The following is a 24,046-nucleotide window of genomic DNA, read 5'->3' as shown; positions in this document are numbered from 1 at the left end:
TCAGTGTCAACCTCATGAGGGGTTGGACTTGGCCCTGGGGGAATCGATGACCATTTCCTTGGTCTTGGTGGTGTTCAGTTGTAAGTGGTTCCCAGGACTCCACTTACTGAAAGCCCCAACCAGTTCCCTGTACTCGCTTTCCTCCTGACTCCGAATACAGGCCACGATAGCGGTGTCATCCAAGTACTTCTGGACATGGCACAACCTGGAGTGGTACTGGAAGTCAGACGTGTAAAGGGTGAAAGGGAATCGTGCCAGCACCATGCCTTGTGGGGCCCCTGTGCTGCTCATGACTGTCTCCAAGACCCCGTTCTGCAGTCTCACAAACTGTGGCCGCTCGTTCAGGTAGTCTATAATCCAGGAGGTGAGGAAGTGGTCCACCCCCATCCCCTCCAGTTTGTTCTCCGGGGTTTCAGGTCTAATTGTGTTAAAAGCAGTAGAGAAGTCAGAGCATCACTCCAACATAACCCCCGGGCTCGTCCAGGTGAGAGTGAGCCCTGTGGGGCATGTAGAGCACTGGATCTTCAACCCCAATGTGCTAATAATAAGCAAACTGAAGAGGGTCCTGGGCATGGTCCACCTGAAGCCTCAGGTGGCGAAGAATCAGTCTCTCTAGGGTCTTCATCACATGGGAGGTGAGGGCCACTGGTCAGGTGATCACTTCTTTACATCAATATGCAACACAAACAAACAAATGTTTACACAGGTAAACCTGTTTTATTTAACAACTTACAAAATAAAACAATTTAACAGTCTAACATTTAAGTAATTCCCTTTTTACTACACACAATTGTTTTACAAAAAAAGGTAATTGGTTCAAAATAAGAAAAAGGAACAATGCAACAAAAATATAATAATAATAATAATAATAATATATAATAATATTGTACATGTATGGAGACACACGCAACACTGGTTAAAAACAGGTGAAACAGGTTAAAACTGATGGTTAGCTCAGATCAGACACGTTTCTGTGATCTCTGGCGCCCTCCTGGGGCCAGGGGAACTACTGCTCCAGACCACTGAAAAACGCATCTTCCATACGTCTTAATCCTCACTAGGGTCATGGGGGGTTGCTGGAGTCTATCCCAGCTGGCATCAGCATGAGGCGGGGTCCACCCTGGACAGGTATCGCAGGGCTAACGCAGAGACAAACAACCATTCACACTCACATGCACACCTATGGTCAATTTACGGGCCACTGAAAAACTGGAGAACCCAAAACGTTAGCAATAGATGTTTTAAGTTCTGCAAGCTGAGAGGTATGGCCTCAACAGATCACTCTAGTTTGTCCAGAACATCCCACAGATTGGACTGAGATCTGGGGAATTGGGAGGGCCAGCCAGCACCTTGTTGGACATGTTGTTTGTTGCTCAAACTGTTCCGGAACAATTGTTACTTTGGGCCCAGGAGTAATTATCCTGCTCAGGAGGCCACTGCCGTTGGGGAATACTGCTCCAATTAAAGGGCGCATATGGTTTGCAGCACCACTTAGGAAGGATCCAACGGATCTGAGGAAAACACAGGACTACTCCACAAGAGCTGCAGGTCTAGAGTTGTCATTTGTAAAAGTGTCTCAGATCCTTCCACTTGATAACTTTCCCTGCGTCTAACAGCAACTTTTAGGACACAATTTTCTCTTTCTCTCTAATATATACAGTGGGGGAAATAAGTATTTGATCCCCTGCTGAATTTGTAAGTTTGCCCACTTCCATAGAAATGATCAGACTCTGGTTTTTATGGTTGTTTACTGGTTATGGGTATAGACAGAATATCAGTCGAAAATGCATAAAAAACACACAATCTAAAAGTTGTAAATTGTTATGTATTTTATTAAGGGAAATAAGTATTTGATCCCCAAGCACAACACAAGTCAGTACTTTGTAGAGAAACCTTTGTTGGCAAGCACAGCGATGAGACGTTTCTTGTAGTTGGTCACCAGGTTTGCACACAGCGCAGGAGGGATTTTGGCCCATTCATCTTTACAGACAGTCTCTAAATCCTTCAAGTTTCTTGGCTGCCTCTTGGAAACTCGGAGCTTCAGCTCCCTCCACAGGTTTTCGATCGGGTTAAGGTCTGGAGACTGACTAGGCCACTCCATGACCTTAATATGCTTCTTCTTGAGCCACTCCTTTGTTGTCCTGGCAGTATGTTTTGGGTCATTGTCATGTTGGAAAACCCACCCACGAGGCATCTTCAGTGTTCTTGCTGAGGAAAGAAGGTTTTTGTCCAAGATGTTACAGTACATGGCTGCATTCATTGGCCCCATAATGCGGTGAAGTTGCCCTGTACCCTTTGCTGAAAAACAGCCCCAAAACATGATGTTTCCACCTCCATGCTTAACCGTGGGTATGGTGTTCTTTGGGTCATACTCACGTTTTTTCATCCTCCAAACACGGCGGGTCGAGTTAATGCCAAATAGCTCAACTTTGGTTTCGTCAGACCACAGCACTTTCTCCCAAGCCTTCTCTGAGTCATTTAGATGTTCACTGGCAAACTTAAGGCGGGCCTGTACATGTGCCTTCTTGAGCAGGGGGACCTTGCGGACACTGCAAGAGTTCAATCCATAACGGCGCAGTGTGTTGCCAACTGTTTTCTTGGTGACGGAGGTCCCAACTGCTTCCAGATCATTAACAAGCTCCTGCCGTGTTGTTTTAGGCTGCTCCCTCACCTTTCTCATCATCATCCTCACTCCATGAGGCGAGATTTTGCGGGGAGCTCCAGACCGAGGACAGTTGATGGTCCTTTTATGGGTCTTCCACTTGCGAATAATGGCACCAATAGTTGTCACCTTCTCACCAAGCCTTTTGCTGATGGTTTTGTAACCTATACCAGCCTTGTGCAGGTCTACAATCTTGTCCCTGACATCTTTTGACAGCTCTTTGGTCTTGCCCATGGTGCTGTAGAAGTTGGAATGTAAGAAACTGATTCTTAGAGCAGGTGTGCTTTATATACATGACGAGTTAAGATCAGGAGTATTGGTAATTAGTTGACTGAGCATAGCTGTGTGCCACATGCGCACCAGCCAATCTGTAGGAGCCTGAATTCTAAGTGAATTGTTGGGGATCAAATACTTATTTCCCTTAATAAAATACATAACAATTTATAACTTTTAGATTGTGTGTTTTTTATGCATTTTCGACTGATATTCTGTCTATACCCATAACCAGTAAACAACCATAAAAACCAGAGTCTGATCATTTCTATGGAAGTGGGCAAACTTACAAATTCAGCAGGGGATCAAATACTTATTTCCCCCACTGTAACTGACAGGAGCCATTTTAACCGGATCACTAGGGCTACATACATATTCATAGACATATTTTTCTATGACGCCAGTCAAGTAAACGATGGGGAAAAAATCTGAACGTGCTGGTGACCTTTAAAATTACATGTGGTTGCAGGGCCCTGCTCTGGGGGATGATTTTACCTGTTGACATTTGAGGTGTTGAAATAAAACAATTACACACATCCTGCACAAACAAGGTCTTCACACATTAGGACGCGGAGATTGCAGCAGGAAGCCGTGGCCTCTATGACATAAAATCAGATGTCTGGTGTCATGCTCGCAGTGCAAGCCTATCAGCATGGAAATAGCAACACTGTGTGCCGTCGTCGGTGAGTTCAAGCGCTATTCAGAAACTTATACACAGGTTTGGTTTAATTGGTGTGCAGAGAGGTTTTAGAGACTGCATCGCGTTTTGATTTAGAAAACGTTCTGTTGAATCTTTGGCTGCATTAAAAGGCCTCGGTACTCACTTCACGATACACTACCAGTGCAGATAATGTATTGTAATGTACCTTATTTCACCAAATAACCACATATGTTGACATTTTTGCACTAATGATTAACTTGTTACTGACAAACAAATGCATGACACCACAATTAAGCAGGGCTTAATGGAACCGTGGCTCTTCCCTTGCAGACAGATGAGACAGATTTGTCACCGGAGGCATCTTGCCATTAGCTTTATCGCTAAACATGCTTCGTCTGTAATGTGGTCACACAGACTTGAGCTTGAAACGCAGTTTATTTTCTTTTTGATCTAGGGCGACAGGCAAAGTTATCTACTAAACTATGTGTGCTGCCGTTCTCTGCAGCTGCAGAAGAGATCAACCCCTTTGTTTCTTTTTTATAGCGTTAGGCTCTATATCAGTGTGAATTCTGTTGTTCTATAAATGGAAAAGAAACAACAACCTCTGAGCTCAGCAATAAACGCAGCAGTGAGGCTTGCTAAATTTGCTGAGAACAGCAACTTTATCTCTTGGTTGTGAGTCAACAGGAAAGCAACAACCCATAGCGAAGGTGACAAAGTTGAGGTGAGTTTATATGTTGTTTGCCATCTTTTTGTTTCCTGCAGCTTCTCTGAGAGTCGTGCCCAGCAGATCCCAGTTCTTCCGGTATGAGTCTGTCTCTATGAGCTGTGAAGGGCTGGGAAACTCTGCTGAGTGGATTATTAAAAGGAACACATCTAGAAGCATAAATGAAAACTGCTCATCCTGGAATGGAAGTAATGGATCTAATTGTCTCATTGGTGACATTTATCCACATGATTCTGGACTTTACTGGTGTGAGTCTGGATCAGGAGAATGCAGCAACACCATCAACATCACAGTGACAGGTGGGTTTAAAGGATCTAAAAGCTGTAAAATGCAGTCACTCAAGGTCTCTTGCATATTTCACTCAGCCTATTGACCATTTTTGTGACCTGTTGTTTAATTGCAAAAGTGGATGGTTGTTTCTATTCTTCACTGTATGTTTTATATTGAATTTAATTCAGTTGGAATTCAATTATCTGGCCCTTATTTATCAGATTTTAATATTTAATGATAATCCTACCATGGCGTTCCACAGGGTTTTGTTCTAGGGCTGATATATTTCAAATTTTACAGGCTTTACTAAGGAAATATTATTAGACTTGGACTTAAGCAAGATTTAATGAGCCACGAGGGAAATTTCTTTGTCACCGTAGCTTTGTTGCACATAAAAGTACACACTAATAAAAATACATAAATAAATAAAATGACACTAATTGTCACAATTGTACATGCTTTGCTTAGGCAATGTCATTAGGAAATGCAGATACTATATAAGCTATATTTATTTGAATGAAACACATGATATATGCTTATCATTAGGAAACATTGGTTAAATTTTTAATCACAATAAAGATGGCAACCAGCTCTGTCTAGCATAACAGTTACTACAAGTTGAGATACTCCAAATTGTTCAGAAACAGTGTTCCAAGTTTAATTAAATTCAGTGGTCTGAACTTTATTTATCAGATTAATTTCAGTCTGTAAATGCCCACCGTGACACATACTTGTGGGGTTCCACTCGGTTCTGTACTAGGGCCAATATTTGTCAGACTGTGCATGCTTCTCTTGGGCACTATTATAAGAAAATTATAAGAAAACACAGTATAAATATCTATTGCTATGCAGATGACATTTGGCCATATCGGGTTTAACCACCAGTTACCTTTGAGTTTACATAAACACACTATACATCCTGGGTGGTTTTAACACATAGAGAAAATGTCTTTCTGTGCATCATTCAGGTGGTTCTGTGATCCTGGAAAGTCCCGTCCATCCACTGAGGGAGGGAGAATCTGTGACTCTGGGCTGCAAAACCAGGGATTCCACCAATCTTACAACTAATTTCTATAAAGATGAGCTTCTCATTGGGAGCAGCTCGACAGGAAACTTGACCATCCACAGTGTTACTAAATCTGATGAAGGACTCTACAAGTGTTTCGTCTCTGGAGTGGGACAGTCGGTAGACAGCAGGCTGAATGTCAGGGGTGAGCAACAGACATTTTAAAGTTTCCTAGTTTCCTAGAAAATGTGGTAATTTACTTTATTATTATATGTACATATTTGTGAGAGTAGTAGACATTCACTCTGTTTGTTTCAACTCATGGTATTTTTGTTCAGAAACAGGTCAGCCTGCGCCACTAGAAAGCCCCCACATATACATTCTACTTCCTGTGGTGGGTGTCTGCCTGATGCTGAGCTTGGTGATGGTGTTCTGCCTCTGGAGAAGTCTCAAAGGTCAGCCTGTTTTCGTATAAACAAAAACCGTAGTGTTGCATCCTGTCTCAGTGACATGTGGTGAGCGTGAGGCTTCCTCATTTAACTCGCAAAACACTGCAGCTAAATTAACCCTTTAGAGTTAAATGTCGCGCTAGTGCCTCCCAGCAAGAAGGTCGAGTCTGACTCGGGCCTTTCTGGGTTTTGCATGTTCTCCCAGTCAATGACAGCTGGGATAGACTCCAGCAATCCCCTGGGACCCTAGTGAGGTTAAGAGGCAGTAGAAGATTAGATGAGTTAGAAGTCACTGTGCGGAGAAAGAACATCTCGGCTAGTCTCTGGACTTTAATAAAAACTATTTTCACGTATTTATTGCAACAAAAAAGTGTCTTTTTGAGCATCACTGCTCTTCTTTCTTTTTCTTTTTTTTATTTCATTGCTGATTATTAACCCAGTATCACGTCTTATTTGGTCCCAGATTTCTCACCTGGCAGACTAGCAGTTCTCAGAGAGGCAGATTTGGGGATCAATACAAGTAAACTGTATATGTATTACATACAGTATATTATATAAATACCCGTAGATATATTTATGACTAGGTACTCCACATTGACCTGTAGCTCATCCAGAACAAAAGGACTGTTGCTCTGTGTTGAGTAGCAGACATTGCATGCATAGTGACGTTTACTGTGACGCAATAAAAGCTCTTTTGATTGCATGAACGTCTGCAGTGAGAATAATAATAGTTCAGTGATGACAGATGAGATTTGCTGGATACTCGGTGAATGTCTTTGATGAATGCTTGGACGTCATGATCTGTCATAAAACAAATGGAAGAAGTGTGTGACAGTACGTGTAAGATATATTACCGCGATAGATTTAAGGATATATTTGGAGCTCAGAGATCAGATGAACGTGTCAAATGTCAGATTGTCAAATTAAATTAAATTAAATTAAATTAAATTAAATTAAATTAAATTAAATTAAATTAAATTAGTCAAAACACATAAAATAACATAAAATAAATACCTATTCTTCATTGTAATACATTCAAAACTATACTACACTATAATATTTATTAAAGAGTTACTGATGTGTTAGTGTTGTTATTGTACCTAATGAACCGGCAAAAATGAAATGTATTCATACTTTTGTGAGAACAAATTCAGATTCCAGCATGATCTGAATCCTGACACATGTGACATATATGTTGCAGGTAAATTGGAGCCTGCTGTCTCCTACACTGACGTCACCATCACAGAGGCAGGAAAACATCAGACGATCAGTGGTGAGCTACACAAACACATGTTGATAATCATCTACTCGCTCCGTTTGCCAGCTTTCGGTGGACAATAAATCAGATGAGACTTTGACCTGAAAACTAATGCAGCAGTACGTTACTTCTTTCATCACAAAACTCACTTCTCACAGCTCCACCCTGCTATGAACCAGTTATGTAATACTCTCATGTGTTTGGGTTTACCCAGGGAAGCCCGTCCATTATGCACTCCTATTGGTCTAGGCGTCACCATGGTTACGTAAACAAAACATGGCTGATAATAGAGACTGAGTCTGTGAGTCATAGTTATTTTTGTCACTGAGTTTCTATTTTTAACTTCATGTGGGAATTATACAAGAATAACACATCTACGGGCATTTCAAACAACCTTTAAAGAAGATATTTATTACTTTCATTATGTGGACAAGTGATTTAAATTGACATACCCATATCACACGCTGTAAACACCTCTCAAATATTGAAAGCAAAAACACTTTATCTCTCTGATGAGGGGGTTTTTCAGACATATCGATACAAACATTTACAGGAAAAGCCCCAACACTTTCTTGGTACTTACGGGTGTCACTGGAGATGATGCGGGGGTTCATTTGAAGTCTACGTGATGGGAATGAGAATTGTGGGACATCACGTAGTTATAGCTCATTTGCAAAACACCTTTCAATGGAAACACGTATAAAGAGGAAGTGAACTTAACTGAAATTTCAGAAATATTGGTTTCACACCTCATCCAGGGTCACAGGGTCACGGTGTAGGGTTATGCTTCCTCATCAGGGACTGAGGAAGCACAGTAATAGGGATACTATCACTTTTCATTATCCCTTGGCACGGCTTGGAGGGCCTGGTCTCAACATAAAAGTTGATTGCAAAAGACTTTTTTGGCATTACCCCGCCACTGGAGAGGACACAGGAGGTCATGTGACCAGTTCATTTGAAGTCTTCCACAATGTGATGGGGATTTAAGAGAATTATGGGATATCGTGTAAAGATGAGACTTTAGCGGAGGTACACAAAAAGGCTACAAATAAATAAAACACCACTACAAAGACGGAACAAGATGGAACAAAATTACCACAAAAACAGAAAAAGTGACACAATTTGACCACAAACACGTTTGCAAAGAGAAACTCGACTAAAAAGAGATGAAAAGCCATCATAAAACACCTGTTTCAATGGAAACACACACAAAGAGCACTGGGACTTTCTTGAAATTTCGCTTTTATTTAGCGAAAAACTGTAATGAAACACATCTATAGACACAGTTGAATTTGGAGCAACAGAGCTTTGGTTCAAAGTTAAAAAAAAAAATTGAGGGCGCAGACAAAACAATATGTTGGTGTTGTGTTGTCGTCTTCTGTGACGCAATATTGTGTCTAAAAGCGCTTCATGAACGTCTGCAGTGACAATAATTATAGTTCTAATAATAGTTCAGAGATGACAGACAGGATTTGCTGGATACTTTTAATCAGTGAATGTCTTTGATGAATGATTGGACGTCACAACCAAAACAAAACAAAACAAAACAAAACAAAATGTCTTTAGTTCCTTAATGAATAATTTTGTGTATTGACACATTAGCAAGAAAGCAAATAATTAAGCAAACAGAAAAAGTATCAGTATTTTATTTTTTTTTAAATAAATTAGAGGCGAAACCAAGTAGTTTATCTATGACCAGACAGTCTGTCACTGTCAAATGTCAATACAATCTATATATTAAAAAACAAACAAAAAAAAAAAAAAAAAAAAAAAAAACAACCAAAACCTAAAACAGGACCAGTAACAAATTAAATAAAATTTTAAAGGTCACATGACCGCCTGCATCATCTTCGGTGGTGGGGAAATGCCAAAAAAGTGTTTCCATTGGACTTTTTTGAGAATTGTAGGCGTTTCCATTAATTTTTAATCTATATTCATAAGGTGCACCGCAAACTGAGTATTTTGACATTATCTTCATTAAAACATTCACACGATTGTACAGATTCATACACTATAAATACTGAAGCTGTGTGATGTATTTTTACATCTGTTCAAAAGCGCTATAGCTCGAAAAGTATAAAAGCTTAGATATTTGTATATGTAATGTGTTCACACACAAGCAAATTTGTGTATCTTACAGATTGAATGACTAGTACGGCTGGGTATCATTTAAAAAATTACGATACCAGTACCCTTAAAACGATACCGATGCCAATTGAGTACTTCATTCGATATAAATCATGTGAAAATAAAGAAATCGATTGCCTAAATGTCACCACTCCTCCCCATTCAAAAGATTTTTTACATGAATACATTTTGAATGTGCTCAAATATTTACTGAGTAACTGTACAAACATGTACAACAAAGTATTATTTGGGCTGTGTAATTTTAAACATCGCAACCAAAATTCTGAATCAAACCAGTACCATTTATATATTACATGAAGTTATCGACAGTTGCGCCGTGTCCTGTTTAAATGACGCTGGTGTTGTAGAAACCGGCTTCTTAAACACAGAGCAGTTCTCCACCCTGAAGTTTGTTCCGTGCTTGATGAGGTGCTTCATCATGTTACTAGTATTCCCCGTTTTCCCTGAAATTATCTTGCCGTATTGTAAACATCTATTTGTACCCACAGGTGTGTAGTACAGCCATACTTTTGAACATTTTGCTGCCGACATCTCAGAAACCTGACGGGGCAACGGCTTCCCGCTTTACCACCGTACACACTATTGTGGACCAATCACAATTGAATTGAAGAACATTTGCGGCGATTGGCTGCAAGCAAAACCATAGAAACAGTCATTTTTTTCATGATCTGAGTACAAAAAGAACCGATTGCAGGTATCGTTTGACAGGCGCAGTTTTCATACTACTTGGTATTATGTTGTTTTGGTCCGATACCTGAAAGGTATCGCCTACCGATACCCGGCCCTAATGACTAGTAATGGTTAGACAATGGATATAAAATGAGAAATTAAGCATTTTATTGTCTGCTACTACAAATGTTTTTTTTTTGTTGTTGTTGTTGTTGTTTTATCATTCTCAACAACTTCCTGACGTGGATCAATTCGCTGCTGGAAATAGTCCCTAGAAAGTCCATAGTAGGTCAAACTGAACAGATACAGAGCTTAGAAAACCAAACCCTTCCTCCTGGCCTTTACAGTTTCACATCAGTGATTTATGAGCAGGAAACAGAAAGCTAGCAAACTGAGTCCAGGAAACCCCCCAACCCACCACTGGTGTGACATTTTAATTTAATGCTCCTGGGAGGGCCCCATCACCACCACATCACTACAAGACCGAGGAGGGACAAACCTGTCTGTTTGTTGTTTTGTGCCACTAAGGTTTTTTTTTTTTTTTTTTTTCTCCACAGTTGAGGACTCCATACCGACTGTCTACTCCACCATCCAGCTGGGAGCCACCTGACACGAAACTGTGTAGACAAGTTTGTAACATGTTCGGATTAAACAGGAAACAAAAGTTCATGGTACTTTTTTAAGAAAAAAATAGAAAACAGAACTAGTTATTTTACTGTATATTTTTATAGTGCGTGTCTTTGTGGTCAGTTTTCATCAGTCTGCAGGTGTTTTGTGTCTTTTTGAAAAAGTTTTTGTTTCTTTTAATGGGAATTAAACTTGTGGATCTTTTTTCGCTGCAAATGTGTTTTGTGATTTTTTTGTGAGATAGTTTTGCACCTCTTTGTGGACATTTTCCGTATCTTTGTGGTCAAATTGTCACCACTTTCCGTCTTTGCGGTGGTGTTTTGTTTCTTTTTCTTTTCTTTTCCTTTTTTTGTGTATGTTGGTTGTGTTTTTTTTCACAGTTTTGAAGTTGTTTTGTGATGTGTGATATTTCATGTCTTTGGAACCAAGTTGTGTCTATTTCTTTGTTTTTGTAGTGTCCTTCTTGTTGCCACTTTGTGTCTTTGTACTGGTGTTCTTTCATTTTGTGTATCTTAGGCATGTGTCTTCATTACTTTGAAGTTGTTTTGGGATGTGTTGTGCCTCTTTCTAGATGTTTTGCATCTCTGTAGTCAAGTTGTGTCTATCTGTTTATGTCTTTGTGGTACTGTCTTGTATCTTTGTGTCTCCTTGTTGTAATTTTGTTATTTTTGCATAAAATTTGTGCTCTGATGTTGCTTTTCATCTCCTTGTTGTGGGTTTTCAATTCTTTGAAGTTGTTTTGTGAGGTTGCTTGACATCTCTTTGGACACATGTTGTGTCTTGGAGGTCAAATTGTTGTTTCGTATCCATTTTGTGTAATTTAGTCGGCTTTGAAGTTGTTTTATAACGTTTTGCCTTCTTGTAGTCAAGTTGTGTCTGTTTTTGTGATGGTATTGTGTCTCTCCGTGTTGTTATTTTGTGTTACATTGTTGTCATTTTGCAACTTTTTTACTGCTCTGCAGACGTTGTTGGACGCTGTTTTGCATCTTTTTGGCGTGACTTTGTCTTTATGGTGGTGTTTTGTTTCTTTGTAGCCATTTTGAGCGTCTTTGTCATCCACCTTCATTACTTTATTGAGTTTTCATCTCTTGTTAGTAGGTTTTCCCTACGATTGTGCTTGTGGTTGAATTGTGTCTTTTTCTGTTTTTGTAGTAATTTTGCATCTTCTTGTTCAGTCTTTGTAGTGGTTTTTTATTTCTTTGTAGCCATTTTCTACAACTTAGTCATTCATTACTTTGAGGTTGTTTTGCATCCGTCCTTTGGTTTCGTCTCGTCTTGTCTTCTTTATCATTTTTATCGGAGACATCAAAACATGAAAATCTGTCTGCTCGAAACTCGAAATCATAATGAAGAAGTTAAAGTTGGTCTTGTGAGTGAATCGGACCGTGAATGCATCATTTTATCCTTCGTTTCCCACCGGGCTTCTCCCTTACTGTACATCGAAAAACTGAAAATACAAACCAAAATGCAGAGTCTCGCTACAGTTATTAAAATCATATGATGTCTTTTATTATAGATGTTGCTTTCATGATAACTACATGGAAGATGAACACTCGGGTCCAGACTCTCTTTGGTTTGTTTACTGCAGACTAAACGCTCCGCTGTGTTCTGGTTTCAGTTGTTGCATACTGAAAAACATCTGCAGGTTTCATAAGGGAAATGGGGGGTATACAACCAAATCTAAACCCGAATAGACCACATGTTGTTCTCCCTCAACTGTCTAACCACGAGACCTTTCACGTAGCTCATGATCATTGGAGGGTTTGTGCAGCACAGGATGGTAGATATTCCTCCTGGGTTGGTTTCAGTCAGAGGCACTTGGCTGTGGTCTCGGCTTCAGACTCTCAGCTTTGCAGAGATAATCAAGACGTCTCTTTGTGACTTTGTTGATGCTTTGAGTTTTCCTCAAAAAGAGACATTTTTTTTTTAGTTTTGAATTCAGTGGTTTCAGTTATTGGATGCACTGGTCTGATTTTAAGACGTTCAGGATCTCCACGGATGAACTCTAATTGTAAATATTAGTCAGGGAGATGACATTTAACCATATTAATAGCTCAAAGCAAATAAACCTTTTTTTGCTGCATCATTGCAAATGAGTTTATGTGGTGATTATTCTCCATGGTGTTATGTACGAGCGGATACCATTGATACCACTTCCCTTTGCAAGTTCTCATAGCCACATTTGTTTTCTTCTGTTGCTGTGAGATGAATGATACAGATTTAATTCTAGACAAATGTGAACCAGCCTACTTTAAAGTACAGATTGGCTGGTTTTGGGTTTAATTCACGGATTCATAATGTTCCTTCTTTTCTAATGTTCAAAAGTCCTTTGATATTGGAATTTATTTTTCCCCTCACGCTTGTTTCAGTGATGGAACATGTGACACCACAGAGCAGTGCTGGATTTTTTGATATATTTTGTTTCTTAATCTTAAATTTGTGTTATTTAACCATTTTCTCATTTTACAATCTTGGATTTGGGACAGAGGACCCAAATGAAAGATGCTAACGGGAGGCAGGAGTCACAAAGAGTCCTCTTAAATATCTCTGCAAATAAACTCAAAAAGAACTAGAAGGGCTGAAGGGATGAGAGGGAAATCCAAAAGAAACGCCTGAAGACCAAAAACCAGAAGAAAAATCCAAAGAGGTAAAAGCACAGAGAGGTTAACAAGACTCAATTGGAACTAATGAGGGTGGAGGCACAAAGGGAAATCAGTCCATCAAAGTGGTGAAAACAGAGGAAATAAAACAAGAAAACAAACACCAGGGAAAAACTTTACAAAATGAAACCAGGAAACACGGGAAAAAACAACCGGCTGACAGAAAACACTGTCATGACAAGAGGCTGTTTGTTTTGTGATCCCTTTCGTTGGCATGATGCGTCCTTGAACTGCTTTTATCAGTTCATCTTCTGCAGAGGAAGTTCTGTTTAATCGTTCCGCACCAGCTTCTCTCTTTCTATATATCGGCAAACTCCAGAGACCAACTCGTCCTGAACGGGGGGAATTTTTCTCAAAGCATTTGTGAGCAATCATTTCTCTCATGAGTTCATCTCTTATCTTTGAAGAACAACCCAGTTTCACTGTGTTAATATGTTCAGTTCACCAGCTGTGTGTGAAAAGACTCACACAGGAGTCGAATGGTGACGTCTAGTGTTGAAATCCTGGTAGTGGTCTGGAACAGACTTGAGTCCAAATACAAGTTGGAGTCACTCTTCACATTTTGATCTACATGTTCTAAAAAAAAAAAAAAATTAAAGATCAAAATAAATTACTATCAAAGTACCAGTAAATCTGTGAGCTGAGGTTAGATTCAGTGAGCAAAGGATCAACAACATTAGCCAGCAGCTAGGAATGCTATATTTGGTAAAACACCTCTCTACTTTCTCTCCTACACTGCCTTCAATTTATGGTCCAGTAAACTTCTCAGACTCCCAATCCCCAAAGCCCACACTGTCTTTGGACACAGTGCCCTCCTGTTTGCTGCAGCATGTGACTGGAACACCTTATAAAACACCCTTAAGCTCACAGTCCTAACACCACTTACTGTTTCTAAACAAGGCCTGCAACACACTGCAGTCAGCTGTTGCACCTGCTGTCACTCACATGTCCCACTGTTAATATTATATTGTACTCGATTACTAAGTGCTGTTATGCAGGATAGCAGTCTGTGTGGCTTGGTAGTCTTTGCTCACAGCATCAGGCTACGTGGGTGAGTTTCAGTCCAACTCAGCTCCACTCGCACTGAAACTGAAAACATTTTTGCAAAACAAACAAACAGAAAAAAAAGGGGGAGAATGCAATACAAACAAATAATGAACAACTTTGCTGCTGTAACTTACTTTTATACTATACTATCGTACCACATCATAGGACTAAAGAAAGGACTAAAGAACTGTCGCCTTATTCACCACATCCTTATATGAACATCATCCAGTCATCCATCATCCAAGATTACTCTTTCAAATCTTCACTCATGCACACACACACACGGTCGTGTGCATTTTATCTTTGAAGAACAACTGAGTTTCACTGTGTTAATATGTTCAGTTCACCAGCTGTGTGTGAAAAGACTCACACAGAAATCAAATGGCGACATCTAGCGTTGAAATCCTGGTATTGGTCTGGAACAGACTTGGGCACTGCTAAATTGTGTGTGCAAGCTTATAGATGACACGTGTTGTTGGTGTGTGTGTTGCAGGTGACCTACTAAGACTGACAGGAAGCACAAAAGTGGTGAGGCCGCCTTGTTTATATGAGGACACCCAGAATTTAGAAATAGAAGCAAATAAACATACAGAGGCGTGAAAAAGTGTTGCCCCCTTCCTGATTTCTTATTTCTTTGCATGTTTGTCACACCTAAATGTTTCAGATCGTCAAACTAAATAAAATATGAGACAAAGATAACACAAGTAAACACAAAATGCAATTTTTTAATTAAAGTTATTATGATTAAGTGGGAAATAAATCTAAACCCACATGGCCCTGTGTGAAAAAGTGTTTGCCCCCTCCCTGTTACAACCTAACACTGGTTTATCACCTGAGTTCAGTTTCTCTAGCCACACTGAGGCCTGATTACTGCCACACCTGTTCTCACTCAAGAAATCACTTCAATAGGACCTGCCTGACAAAGTGACGTAGACCAAAAGGTCCTCAAAAGCTGGACATCATGCTGAGATCCAAAGAAAAAACAAATCAGGAACAAATCCGAAAGTCAATAAGATCTATGGAAACTGTTATAAAGCTGTTTCTAAAGCTTTGGGACTCCAGTGAACTACAGTGAGAGTCTTTATCCACAAAAGGTGAAAACTTGGAACAACTTTGGTGAACCTTCCCAGGAGAGACTGGCCGACCTAAATTACCCCAAGAGCTCAGGGACGACCCTACAAAAACATCCAGAGAACTGCAGCCTCAGTTAAGGCCAGAGTTCATGACTCCACCATAAAACCACCAAAAGAGACTAGGTAGAAATGTTCCAAGACCAGAACCACTTCTGAGAAAAAGGACATGAAGACTCATCTGTTTAACCATAAAAGATCTTGGTGATCCTCAAGACTTTTGGTAGTTTTTGCTAATGTTCTAGCAAGTGCTGTCATGTTTGCTAGCAATACATCATGCTAGCAAACATGGCAAGCGTATGTATGTACCATTTGAGATATGTTATTTGCACAAATTGTTTGCTGCAGAGCATGGTTATTTATGAAAGTAAAATGAACATGTTCATTCTACATCAACTCATCAGTTATGTGAAACTTGCCCAGGATCAGTGTTAAAGTAGTTTGGAGGCACAGAATCAGTCCAGTACCAGCCCATCCTCAGGCTCAACTGTGAGTAATTCTTTTTCATACTACGCTACATAAATGAACACTGCACACACCTGTACAAGCTTTCAGTACAGAGATTATGTTTTTAATCTGGGCTGTGTTGCATTTACTTGTGCAAATAACTTACGGAAATCATGTCATTTAGATTCACTTCTCACAACAAGTGTTATGTTATTTGCATTAATTCACATTCTTATCATTTATATTATTACATTATTTACAGTAATAACATATAACACACAGTAGTCCAAAAGTTTTCTTGAAGACGACTCATTGGGTTTAAATTGTCCCCATATATAGATTGAAGTCCACCTCAGGCCTCCAATAAGGCGTCTTCATCCTGAAGCATCCATCTTTAACCCAAAGGATCATAGTTCACATTCAAGCCATGACGGCCCACTGTGTCCAACTGGTTCTGGAGGAGGAGGAGTTCCAGTCAAAAAAAACCCAAAAAACTTCCCTGGTTGAAACGTGAAGCCGACCTCATAGACCTCCACGTTAAAACTTTACAGTAGAAATAAACAGACTGGTACTAAGAATAGATTTGGTCACTTTTGACTTTTCTCACGCTCCACCTCTTGGTCCATCTTTGAATTAGCTGGTAGCTGAGGGGAGTCAGACGCCAGCCAAGATGGCGACACCACATCGAGCTTCCACACTGCTCCTGGTGGCGATGTCAGAGAGTTCTGCATCTTTATCATCACAGTCCACACTTTCAGTGCTGAAAACGGGAAGATCCACATGCCACGTGGTCTTGAGCAAGGTCTCAGAACAGGTGCATGCAGAACGGTGTCACACTTGGCAGACGAGTTTGACAACTGAAAGATTATAATACCCATTAGAGATAGTTGGAAATAATAATAGGATATTAGCCTAAAATGTACAAGAAACAGATCAAACGCACACTCAGAACACTCAGAATACACAGAAAGGATAAATGAACAACAACTGTACAGATTAAAAGTTCACACTTCAGTGAGAGAATTAGTTTGTTGTGTCTGTGGACAAATGAGATTATGACAAAATGTAACTTACTAGTTGGACACTTCTGCTTCCACAGCCATAGACCTCCTCCTCCAACCAGGACGAGCACCAAGAAAGCTACAGCAGCAGCAAATGTTCCTACATGGAGCCGACCACCTGATGATAAAACCACCCCACAGTGGAGAGGAGTGGGTTACTGATGGCAGGGACGTGGGGGTCAACGGACACCATGATTTATATACTTGTCAACGGATCAGTGCTATAAATGTACCTGTATGTGAACATAATGTGTATGATTGAAAACATGTGGTTCCAGCCATTTTGATTGTAATTTTATACAATGATACCGAATTTATGTATTATACTCAGGAAGAGACATGAGCTGAGCTGAGCCTTGGCAAAGACTGTGCAATTTTTCACAAACTGGGTGGGACACTGACTGTTTGACAGTGACAGCCGCAGGCATTTCTGAGAGCCACAAGTTCATACTTGATAGGTTTTATACAACTGGAATAGTATCTTAGTATCCATTTTTCTATGACCTAAGGATCTTTCTCACCTTTAATGTTCGTGTCTTCAGTCAAAGCTGGTCTTGTTTGGAGACTTGAGGGTGGTGGTGTCTGTGTTCTACTGGTTTTAACAGACTGAGGTCCTGAAGATGAATAATAGAGAAAAAGTCAGTATTTTTTAAAAAATTATTATTGTGAGAAATATGGTACAGTATGCAAAAATAGAAACTCACCAACAACAAGCTGGATACTTGTTGCCCTTTTTGTGTTCTGCAGCAGAGGGAGGAAACATCTGTACCAGCCTTGATCAAAGGCATTAACATTAATTATCTTGAGTGACACGTTGCCATCTTTCAGTTCGCCTTTAAAAAGCTCTGTCCTCCCGGCATACGACGGCATTTTCATGTCCTCCATGTCTTGACTGTTGTGGTAACGGTGAACATACTTGTACTGGCTCAGTGGATCTCCAGGATCAGGTGGGAGGTCAGGCCTCCACCATTCGACCGTCAGCTTCTCCGTCTCCACCGGAGGCTCCACATGGCACGGCAGGACAGCGTCCTCACCCAGAGCGACCACGACTGGATGAGGTGAACCAGTCACCTGAGAATCACCTGAGAAATTGAGAGTTTACATAAAGTGGTTTTATATCCACTCCAGCTCCAAATGATTCTGAAGGACATAGCCTACTAGTTGGTCTCACGCTGTGAAGGACAGAAATATTTCAGAGGGACAGTGATTGTTGCTCAACTGGAGCGACTCTAAGTTCCTAGAGTTTGATCAACCTTAATATTATCTCATGTCAAATTTAAATTAAATGAACAAAAATGCACACCAAAAGGACGGCCATGTGGTTCTTCTTTGTTTGTTTGATTTGTGTTTTATGTGTGTGTGTGCTGGAGTGTACATGGGACTGTTCATTAGATTAATCATAATGACACTGAAAAAAAAATAAATACAGAGGTATAAATACATTAGAATCCGTTCTTTATCCCATCATAAAAAGCACTTATTTATTTATTTATTATATTTAATTTATAATTTAGCCATTTATTATTTTTAACCCTCGTGCCCTGGCAAATACAATAGTGTCCTTTTCCATTTTATTTAATTCTTATTTTTTTATAATTTAACGGTATTTACGCTTTTTAGTTTCATATTTGGCAAAGGTGTGTATTCTTTCTAAGTACATTTTGATATTTCAAACTCAAGTCCCATAACAGACTACTTTGTTTTTACACGCTGTAAACTAAGTTACATTACATTTTTAACATTAAGGGACAAAAGTGTTCCCTGCAAAAACGCCCTAAAATTAGCACATGTTCATATAATTTAATAGCGCATCTTGCAATTGCAGTTTAAATGGGTTTGGATGGGGTTTAATAGGCATTGTTAATTACGGCATTTTGGGTCCTCCATACAGTAAAAGGCACCACTTGTTGTGGCTCAACTAAATCTCGTCTCTTACACATGTTCCTCTGATGTTTAGATCAGTTATGACTGAAACGGATCATGTCTGGACAAGTTGAGTCATTTAAAGCCATGAAATAAGAATGAAATAAGGGCATATGTCACGACGCGCCACCTCAATACAGAACTTGCCTGGATATATCGCGTTTTTAAGCTTTTTGAGGCGTTAAAGCAACTCATTGATCATTTTCTAACAATATCGGTGGCTTACAGAAAAGAATAAATGCCAGTAAAGAATTCGGCGTACTTTTATTACCTTGAACTGGTATGGAACCGACGGAGACCAAGCAGAGAGTTAAAGTCCAGAGTGGGAAAGAGTGAAGAGACTCTTTAAACTCCGCTTTAGACGGACGCATCATAGAAGAACACAAACAGCGACTGAGCGAACCTGAAACGTACGCAGTTTTAAATGAACGTCTTACGTAACGTTTTACGCAATACGCACGTGACATGCGTGGGTGTGTATTTTCCGTGACTCATTCAATAGAAACCACTTGTAACTTCCCCTTCCTTCTCAGGCTAAAGATTAGTCTAGCGAGACATAGTAATTGATCTGCAAACACAATAAGGACACTAGATTTATTGTGGACTAAACGAGAAGGAAAGTGTGTCTAATTTCCGTGTCCGTGTCCCTGTCCCCGGAGCTGCCGGAGGTGGACAAATGTGTTGAAATGGTTCAAAGCATTTGATACAATTAAATGTGGCGACATCTGCTGGATAAAAGTTTACATAGCAGGAAATGCAAAGGGTGGTGAAATTGTGAGGCACTGTTAGAATAAAGGATTTGCAGTACGTGCATTTTGAAATGCTTGATTTATATTCTTACAATAAAATATTGATATGCTTGTGTGGTTGTGCCTTCATATAATATTGTAGGTTTTAGATATATGCTGATTGATAGAAATACAACAACAACAACAACAAAAAAAATGTCACTGGTAGGTTCTGGCTTCGAAGCTGGGAATCTTTTTCAGGAAGAAGCGCTAGAAGGAGGAGGAATTGTGGCTATTTATATGCACTGTGACACTGAAAACCCCGCCCTGAATTCCAAACCGTGGCGACACATTGCCGATACGCGTGTGACGTCATCTCGTCGAACTACTTCTGCTTTGAAAGCAGGACACTGTGTCGAGTGTCTGCTTCGAGCACATACCTTTCTGTGACAGTCCCCACAGAGTCCAGACTCCTCCCCAGAACCGAGCCAGCCCTACGGATGAGCTTGTCCAGACGCCTCCTGTTCCTTGGAAAGTGGAACAGAAAGTGGAGCTGACTCTGTCTCTTTTTGAGCAAGGCATCATAGTCCTTAGTCCAGTCCAGTTTGTCATCGAAGTGGACCCCCCGGTACCTGTAAGTCCCAACCACCTCAGTGTCAACCTCATGAGGGGTTGGACTTGGCCCTGGGGGAATCGATGACCATTTCCTTGGTCTTGGTGGTGTTCAGTTGTAAGTGGTTCCCAGGACTCCACTTACTGAAAGCCCCAACCAGTTCCCTGTACTCGCTTTCCTCCTGACTCCGAATACAGGCCACGATAGCGGTGTCATCCAAGTACTTCTGGACATGGCACAACCTGGAGTGGTACTGGAAGTCAGACGTGTAAAGGGTGAAAGGGAATCGTGCCAGCACCATGCCTTGGGGGGCCCCTGTGCTGCTCATGACTGTCTCCAAGACCCCGTTCTGCAGTCTCACAAACTGTGGCCGCTCATTTAGGTAGTCTATATTCCAGGAGGTGAGGAAGTGGTCCACCCCCATCCCCTCCAGTTTGTTCTCCAGGGTTTCAGGTCTAATTGTGTTAAAAGCAGTAGAGAAGTCAGAGCATCACTCCAACATAACCCCCGGGCTCGTCCAGGTGAGAGTGAGCCCTGTGGGGCATGTAGAGCACTGCATCTTCAACCCCAATGTGCTAATAATAAGCAAACTGAAGAGAGTCCTGGGCATGGTCCACCTGAAGCCTCAGGTGGCGAAGAATCAGTCTCTCTAGGGCAGGGGTGTCCAAACTTTTTGCAAAGAGGGCCAGATTTGATAAAGTGAAGATGCCTGGGGGCCAATAGTTTGTTCGGACTTTGTTTTTAACTACAAAAGTTTCATGCAAATACACACTGTTATAAAACCATTTTCATTGTCACAATTATCTTTATTTTTCAAATGACAAAATAACCAAATATAAGCCACTCAGGCAGATGTGAACAACTCTAAAACCACAAATTCTGCCTTTCATTCATATCTGGAGAGTCAGATAACATTGAACAAACTGTATGAAATAACTTAAATTTACATGAGTTTAAAAATATCTGTCCCTCATGAACATTTAAAACAGGAGTTATGAGTAATGCAAAGTTGTCTGTTATTATTAAATCTTAAAACAAGTGAATTTTGCTCTTGTCATTTACAATATCTTTCAGAAAAAAATAGTTTGTGTCACATCTACAGGTTCATAACATCAACAGTAATAACCAAATGTTACTCAAGAGTTTAATAAAAATAAGTGCCATAAATCCAAGTGCATAAATGTTTTTTTGGCTTTTCACTGTTGATAGTGACAGATGTTACCGTTCAAAATACTCAATTTTAGATTGATCAAGAAACAGATAACTTGCTGACACTAATGAGAAGGGTGATACTGAGATCTGGATTTCAGTAAAGAGGCCAGGTCTGGTTTGAGGGCAGTGGTTGAAATGCGTAAAATGTCACGCAAGTGGGAGTCACTTAGTCTTGACCTCAATCGGTTCTTGTTTAAGTTCATGACAGAGAATGTCTTCTCACACAAATATGTGGAGCCGAATAAGCTCAGCATTTTCTTAGCAAATGTTCGCATTTCTGAAAACCTGTCTTCATCCAGCTTGCAGTAAAAGTCAACAAGAGAAAGCTGCTGGTGTTTGCCGCGCCATTCATCATCACACTGCAGCTCAATGAGCTCCAGCTGCAGCTGTGGAGGAGCATCATCAGGGTCCACGGAGAAGGGAGAAGAGAAAAGCAGCATGTCCTTTTCAATAACTGCAAAATCCCGAAAGCGTTTGTTAAATTCCGCAGAAAGAGATGCGATAGCTGTTGCATAACTCTTCATTTGCGCACCGATGTTGTCCTGTGGGAAACTGTCAATGACCTCTTTCAAAGCCGGGAATTGGGTGGTGCAGGGCTCTGTTACAAGTGTCTTTGGAAAAGTTGCAGCTTGGTTCCAAAGGCTTTGATGTGAGCGTATAGCTGGCTCACCACTGCATCTCGTCCTTGAAGATTAACATTCAGCGCATTCAGATGCTTCGTTATGTCAACCAAAAAAGCCAAATCTGCCAGCCATACAGGATCGGACAGTTCTTCCATCGGCTGCCCCTTTTCACTCAAAAACTGTCCAATTTCCTCTCTGATAGCGAAAAATCGCTGCAGTGCGGACCCCCGACTTAGCCACCTCACATCGTTGTGATATATTACGTCTCCGTATTCAGCCTGGATGTCAAGCAAGAACTGCTGAAACTGTCGGTGGTATAGTGCTTTAGAGCGAATAGAATTGATTGCCTTTACCACTGGTTTCATAACATGATCAAATTTGAGATGTTTGGCGCAGAGAGCCTGCTGGTGAATTATACAGTGAAGTTTAATGGCGTTACCTCCTTCGCTGACTTTATTGCAGATCAGTGTGGACAATCCACTTCGCTCACCAGCCATGGCAGGCGCACCATCGGTAATGATCCCAGAAACTTTACTCCATAGTAGTTTCACATCATCAACAGCTTCACAAACAGAAACGAATAAATCCGATCCTCTGGTTTGGCCTTTCATGCTTTGGAGGTCCAGCAGCTCCTCTGTTATGTTCATGTTGTTGTCAACTCCTCTTAAAAAAATCAGTAGCTGTGCAGTGTCAGATGCATCTGTGCTTTCATCGCAGGCTAATGAGAAATAATCAAAAGCCTCTCCCCTGTCCCCCAGTTGTCTCTGAATATCCGACGATATGTCCTCAACTCTCCGGGCCACAGTGTTACGTGCCAGGCAAACATTCGCAAATTCTTGCTTCTTCTCAGGGCAAATGTTCTCCACCATTTTCATAACACGGTCTTTGATAAATGTACCTTCAGTAAAAGGTTTGCCATGTTTAGCTATTAACATGGCCACTTCGTAGCTTGCTTTGGTGATATTTTCTTTTGACTCACAGGCCTGCGTGAAGAATCGCTGTTGTGATGCCAGTGCAGCTTGGAGCTGCTTCACTTTTTCAGCACGGTCACTCCCTGTTAGCTTGTCGTATGTGTTAGCATGTTTAGTCTGGTAGTGTCTCTTTACGTTGAAATCCTTAAACAGGGCAACCGTCTCTTTACAAATTAGACAAACACAATTGCCTTGATTTTCAGTGAAGAAGTATTGCAATTCCCATCTCTCTTGAAATCGGCGGCCCTCACTGTCAACTTTCCTCGTTTTCTTTGCGGTGGCCATGGCAGAAATGAGCGGAGAGGGGTTCGCGGCACGGATGCAGAGACTGATAGTATTAAAGTGGTGCTGCCACCATTTGGTGAAAGGAGGAATTACAGTTTCAAGTTTTATGATTTATTTATTCTGTTTGACAGTGTAGGCGGGCCATAAATAATACATTATAAGACCAAAGCTGCGGGCCGTATGAAATCTGACCGCGGGCCGTGATTGGCCCCCGGGCCGGACTTTGGACATGACTGACATAAGGGAAAGACTGTCACCATTGAGAACATATTTAATTGCTAGAGGATGAGGCCACACCTGTAAGAACCTGTCCAACAAGTTTTTCTGAAGACAGGACTCAGGAGTCAGGTTCAGATGAACAGAGTTTATTTCAGCAGTTACACATCCATAAACTAAGCTGATTTCCTTGTGTTACATTTTGTTTCATACCCTCTACCCTTTCTACCCTCTGGGCTAGGTGCATAAATAGGGGTTAGTATAAATTCACCACCTGTCTTTGCCCTTAATGGAATCAAGTGCAGCTCATAGATAGATAAATAGATACTTCATTTATTTCCAGTAGCTTAATCACAAAGAAACAGATAAAACATTTAAGT

General features: G+C 40.6%; 2 protein-coding genes across 7 annotated transcripts; one reads left to right on the top strand and one right to left on the bottom strand.

Moving 5' to 3' along the window:
- Nucleotides 1-3,297: 3,297 nt before the first annotated feature.
- LOC125016074 (low affinity immunoglobulin gamma Fc region receptor II-b-like) lies at nt 3,298-12,128 on the top strand. Of its 3 annotated transcripts, none has more exons than XM_047598262.1 (6): nt 3,298-3,618; nt 4,362-4,622; nt 5,562-5,804; nt 5,944-6,054; nt 7,250-7,321; nt 10,681-12,128. In XM_047598262.1, exons 1-6 carry the CDS (start codon nt 3,588-3,590, stop codon nt 10,731-10,733), a joined length of 771 nt encoding a protein of 256 aa, XP_047454218.1. In that variant the 5' UTR covers nt 3,298-3,587; the 3' UTR covers nt 10,734-12,128. The 3 variants fall into 3 exon arrangements, with proteins under 3 accessions (XP_047454218.1, XP_047454204.1, XP_047454212.1); XM_047598248.1 differs by having other exon boundaries at nt 3,308-3,618; nt 5,938-6,054; XM_047598256.1 differs by having other exon boundaries at nt 3,602-3,618; nt 4,277-4,622; nt 5,938-6,054.
- A 3,034-nt stretch (nt 12,129-15,162) lies between these two features.
- Nucleotides 15,163-19,447, bottom strand: LOC125016026 (myelin-oligodendrocyte glycoprotein-like). Of its 4 annotated transcripts, none has more exons than XM_047598201.1 (5): nt 19,290-19,447; nt 17,800-18,177; nt 17,617-17,709; nt 17,109-17,253; nt 15,163-16,891 (listed from the first exon to the last, which is right to left on the bottom strand). In XM_047598201.1, the coding sequence occupies exons 1-5, from the start codon at nt 19,390-19,392 to the stop codon at nt 16,840-16,842; spliced, it is 771 nt and encodes a 256-aa protein (XP_047454157.1). In that variant the 5' UTR covers nt 19,393-19,447; the 3' UTR covers nt 15,163-16,839. The 4 variants fall into 4 exon arrangements, 3 of the variants coding, with proteins under 3 accessions (XP_047454157.1, XP_047454149.1, XP_047454165.1); XM_047598193.1 differs by having other exon boundaries at nt 19,281-19,424; XM_047598209.1 differs by having other exon boundaries at nt 17,109-17,213; nt 19,281-19,422.
- Nucleotides 19,448-24,046: the final 4,599 nt, after the last annotated feature.

This window comes from Mugil cephalus, chromosome 1 (assembly GCF_022458985.1).
Source record: "Mugil cephalus isolate CIBA_MC_2020 chromosome 1, CIBA_Mcephalus_1.1, whole genome shotgun sequence".
NCBI lineage: Eukaryota > Metazoa > Chordata > Actinopteri > Mugiliformes > Mugilidae > Mugil > Mugil cephalus.
This window is presented reverse-complemented; position numbering and strand designations above follow the sequence as displayed.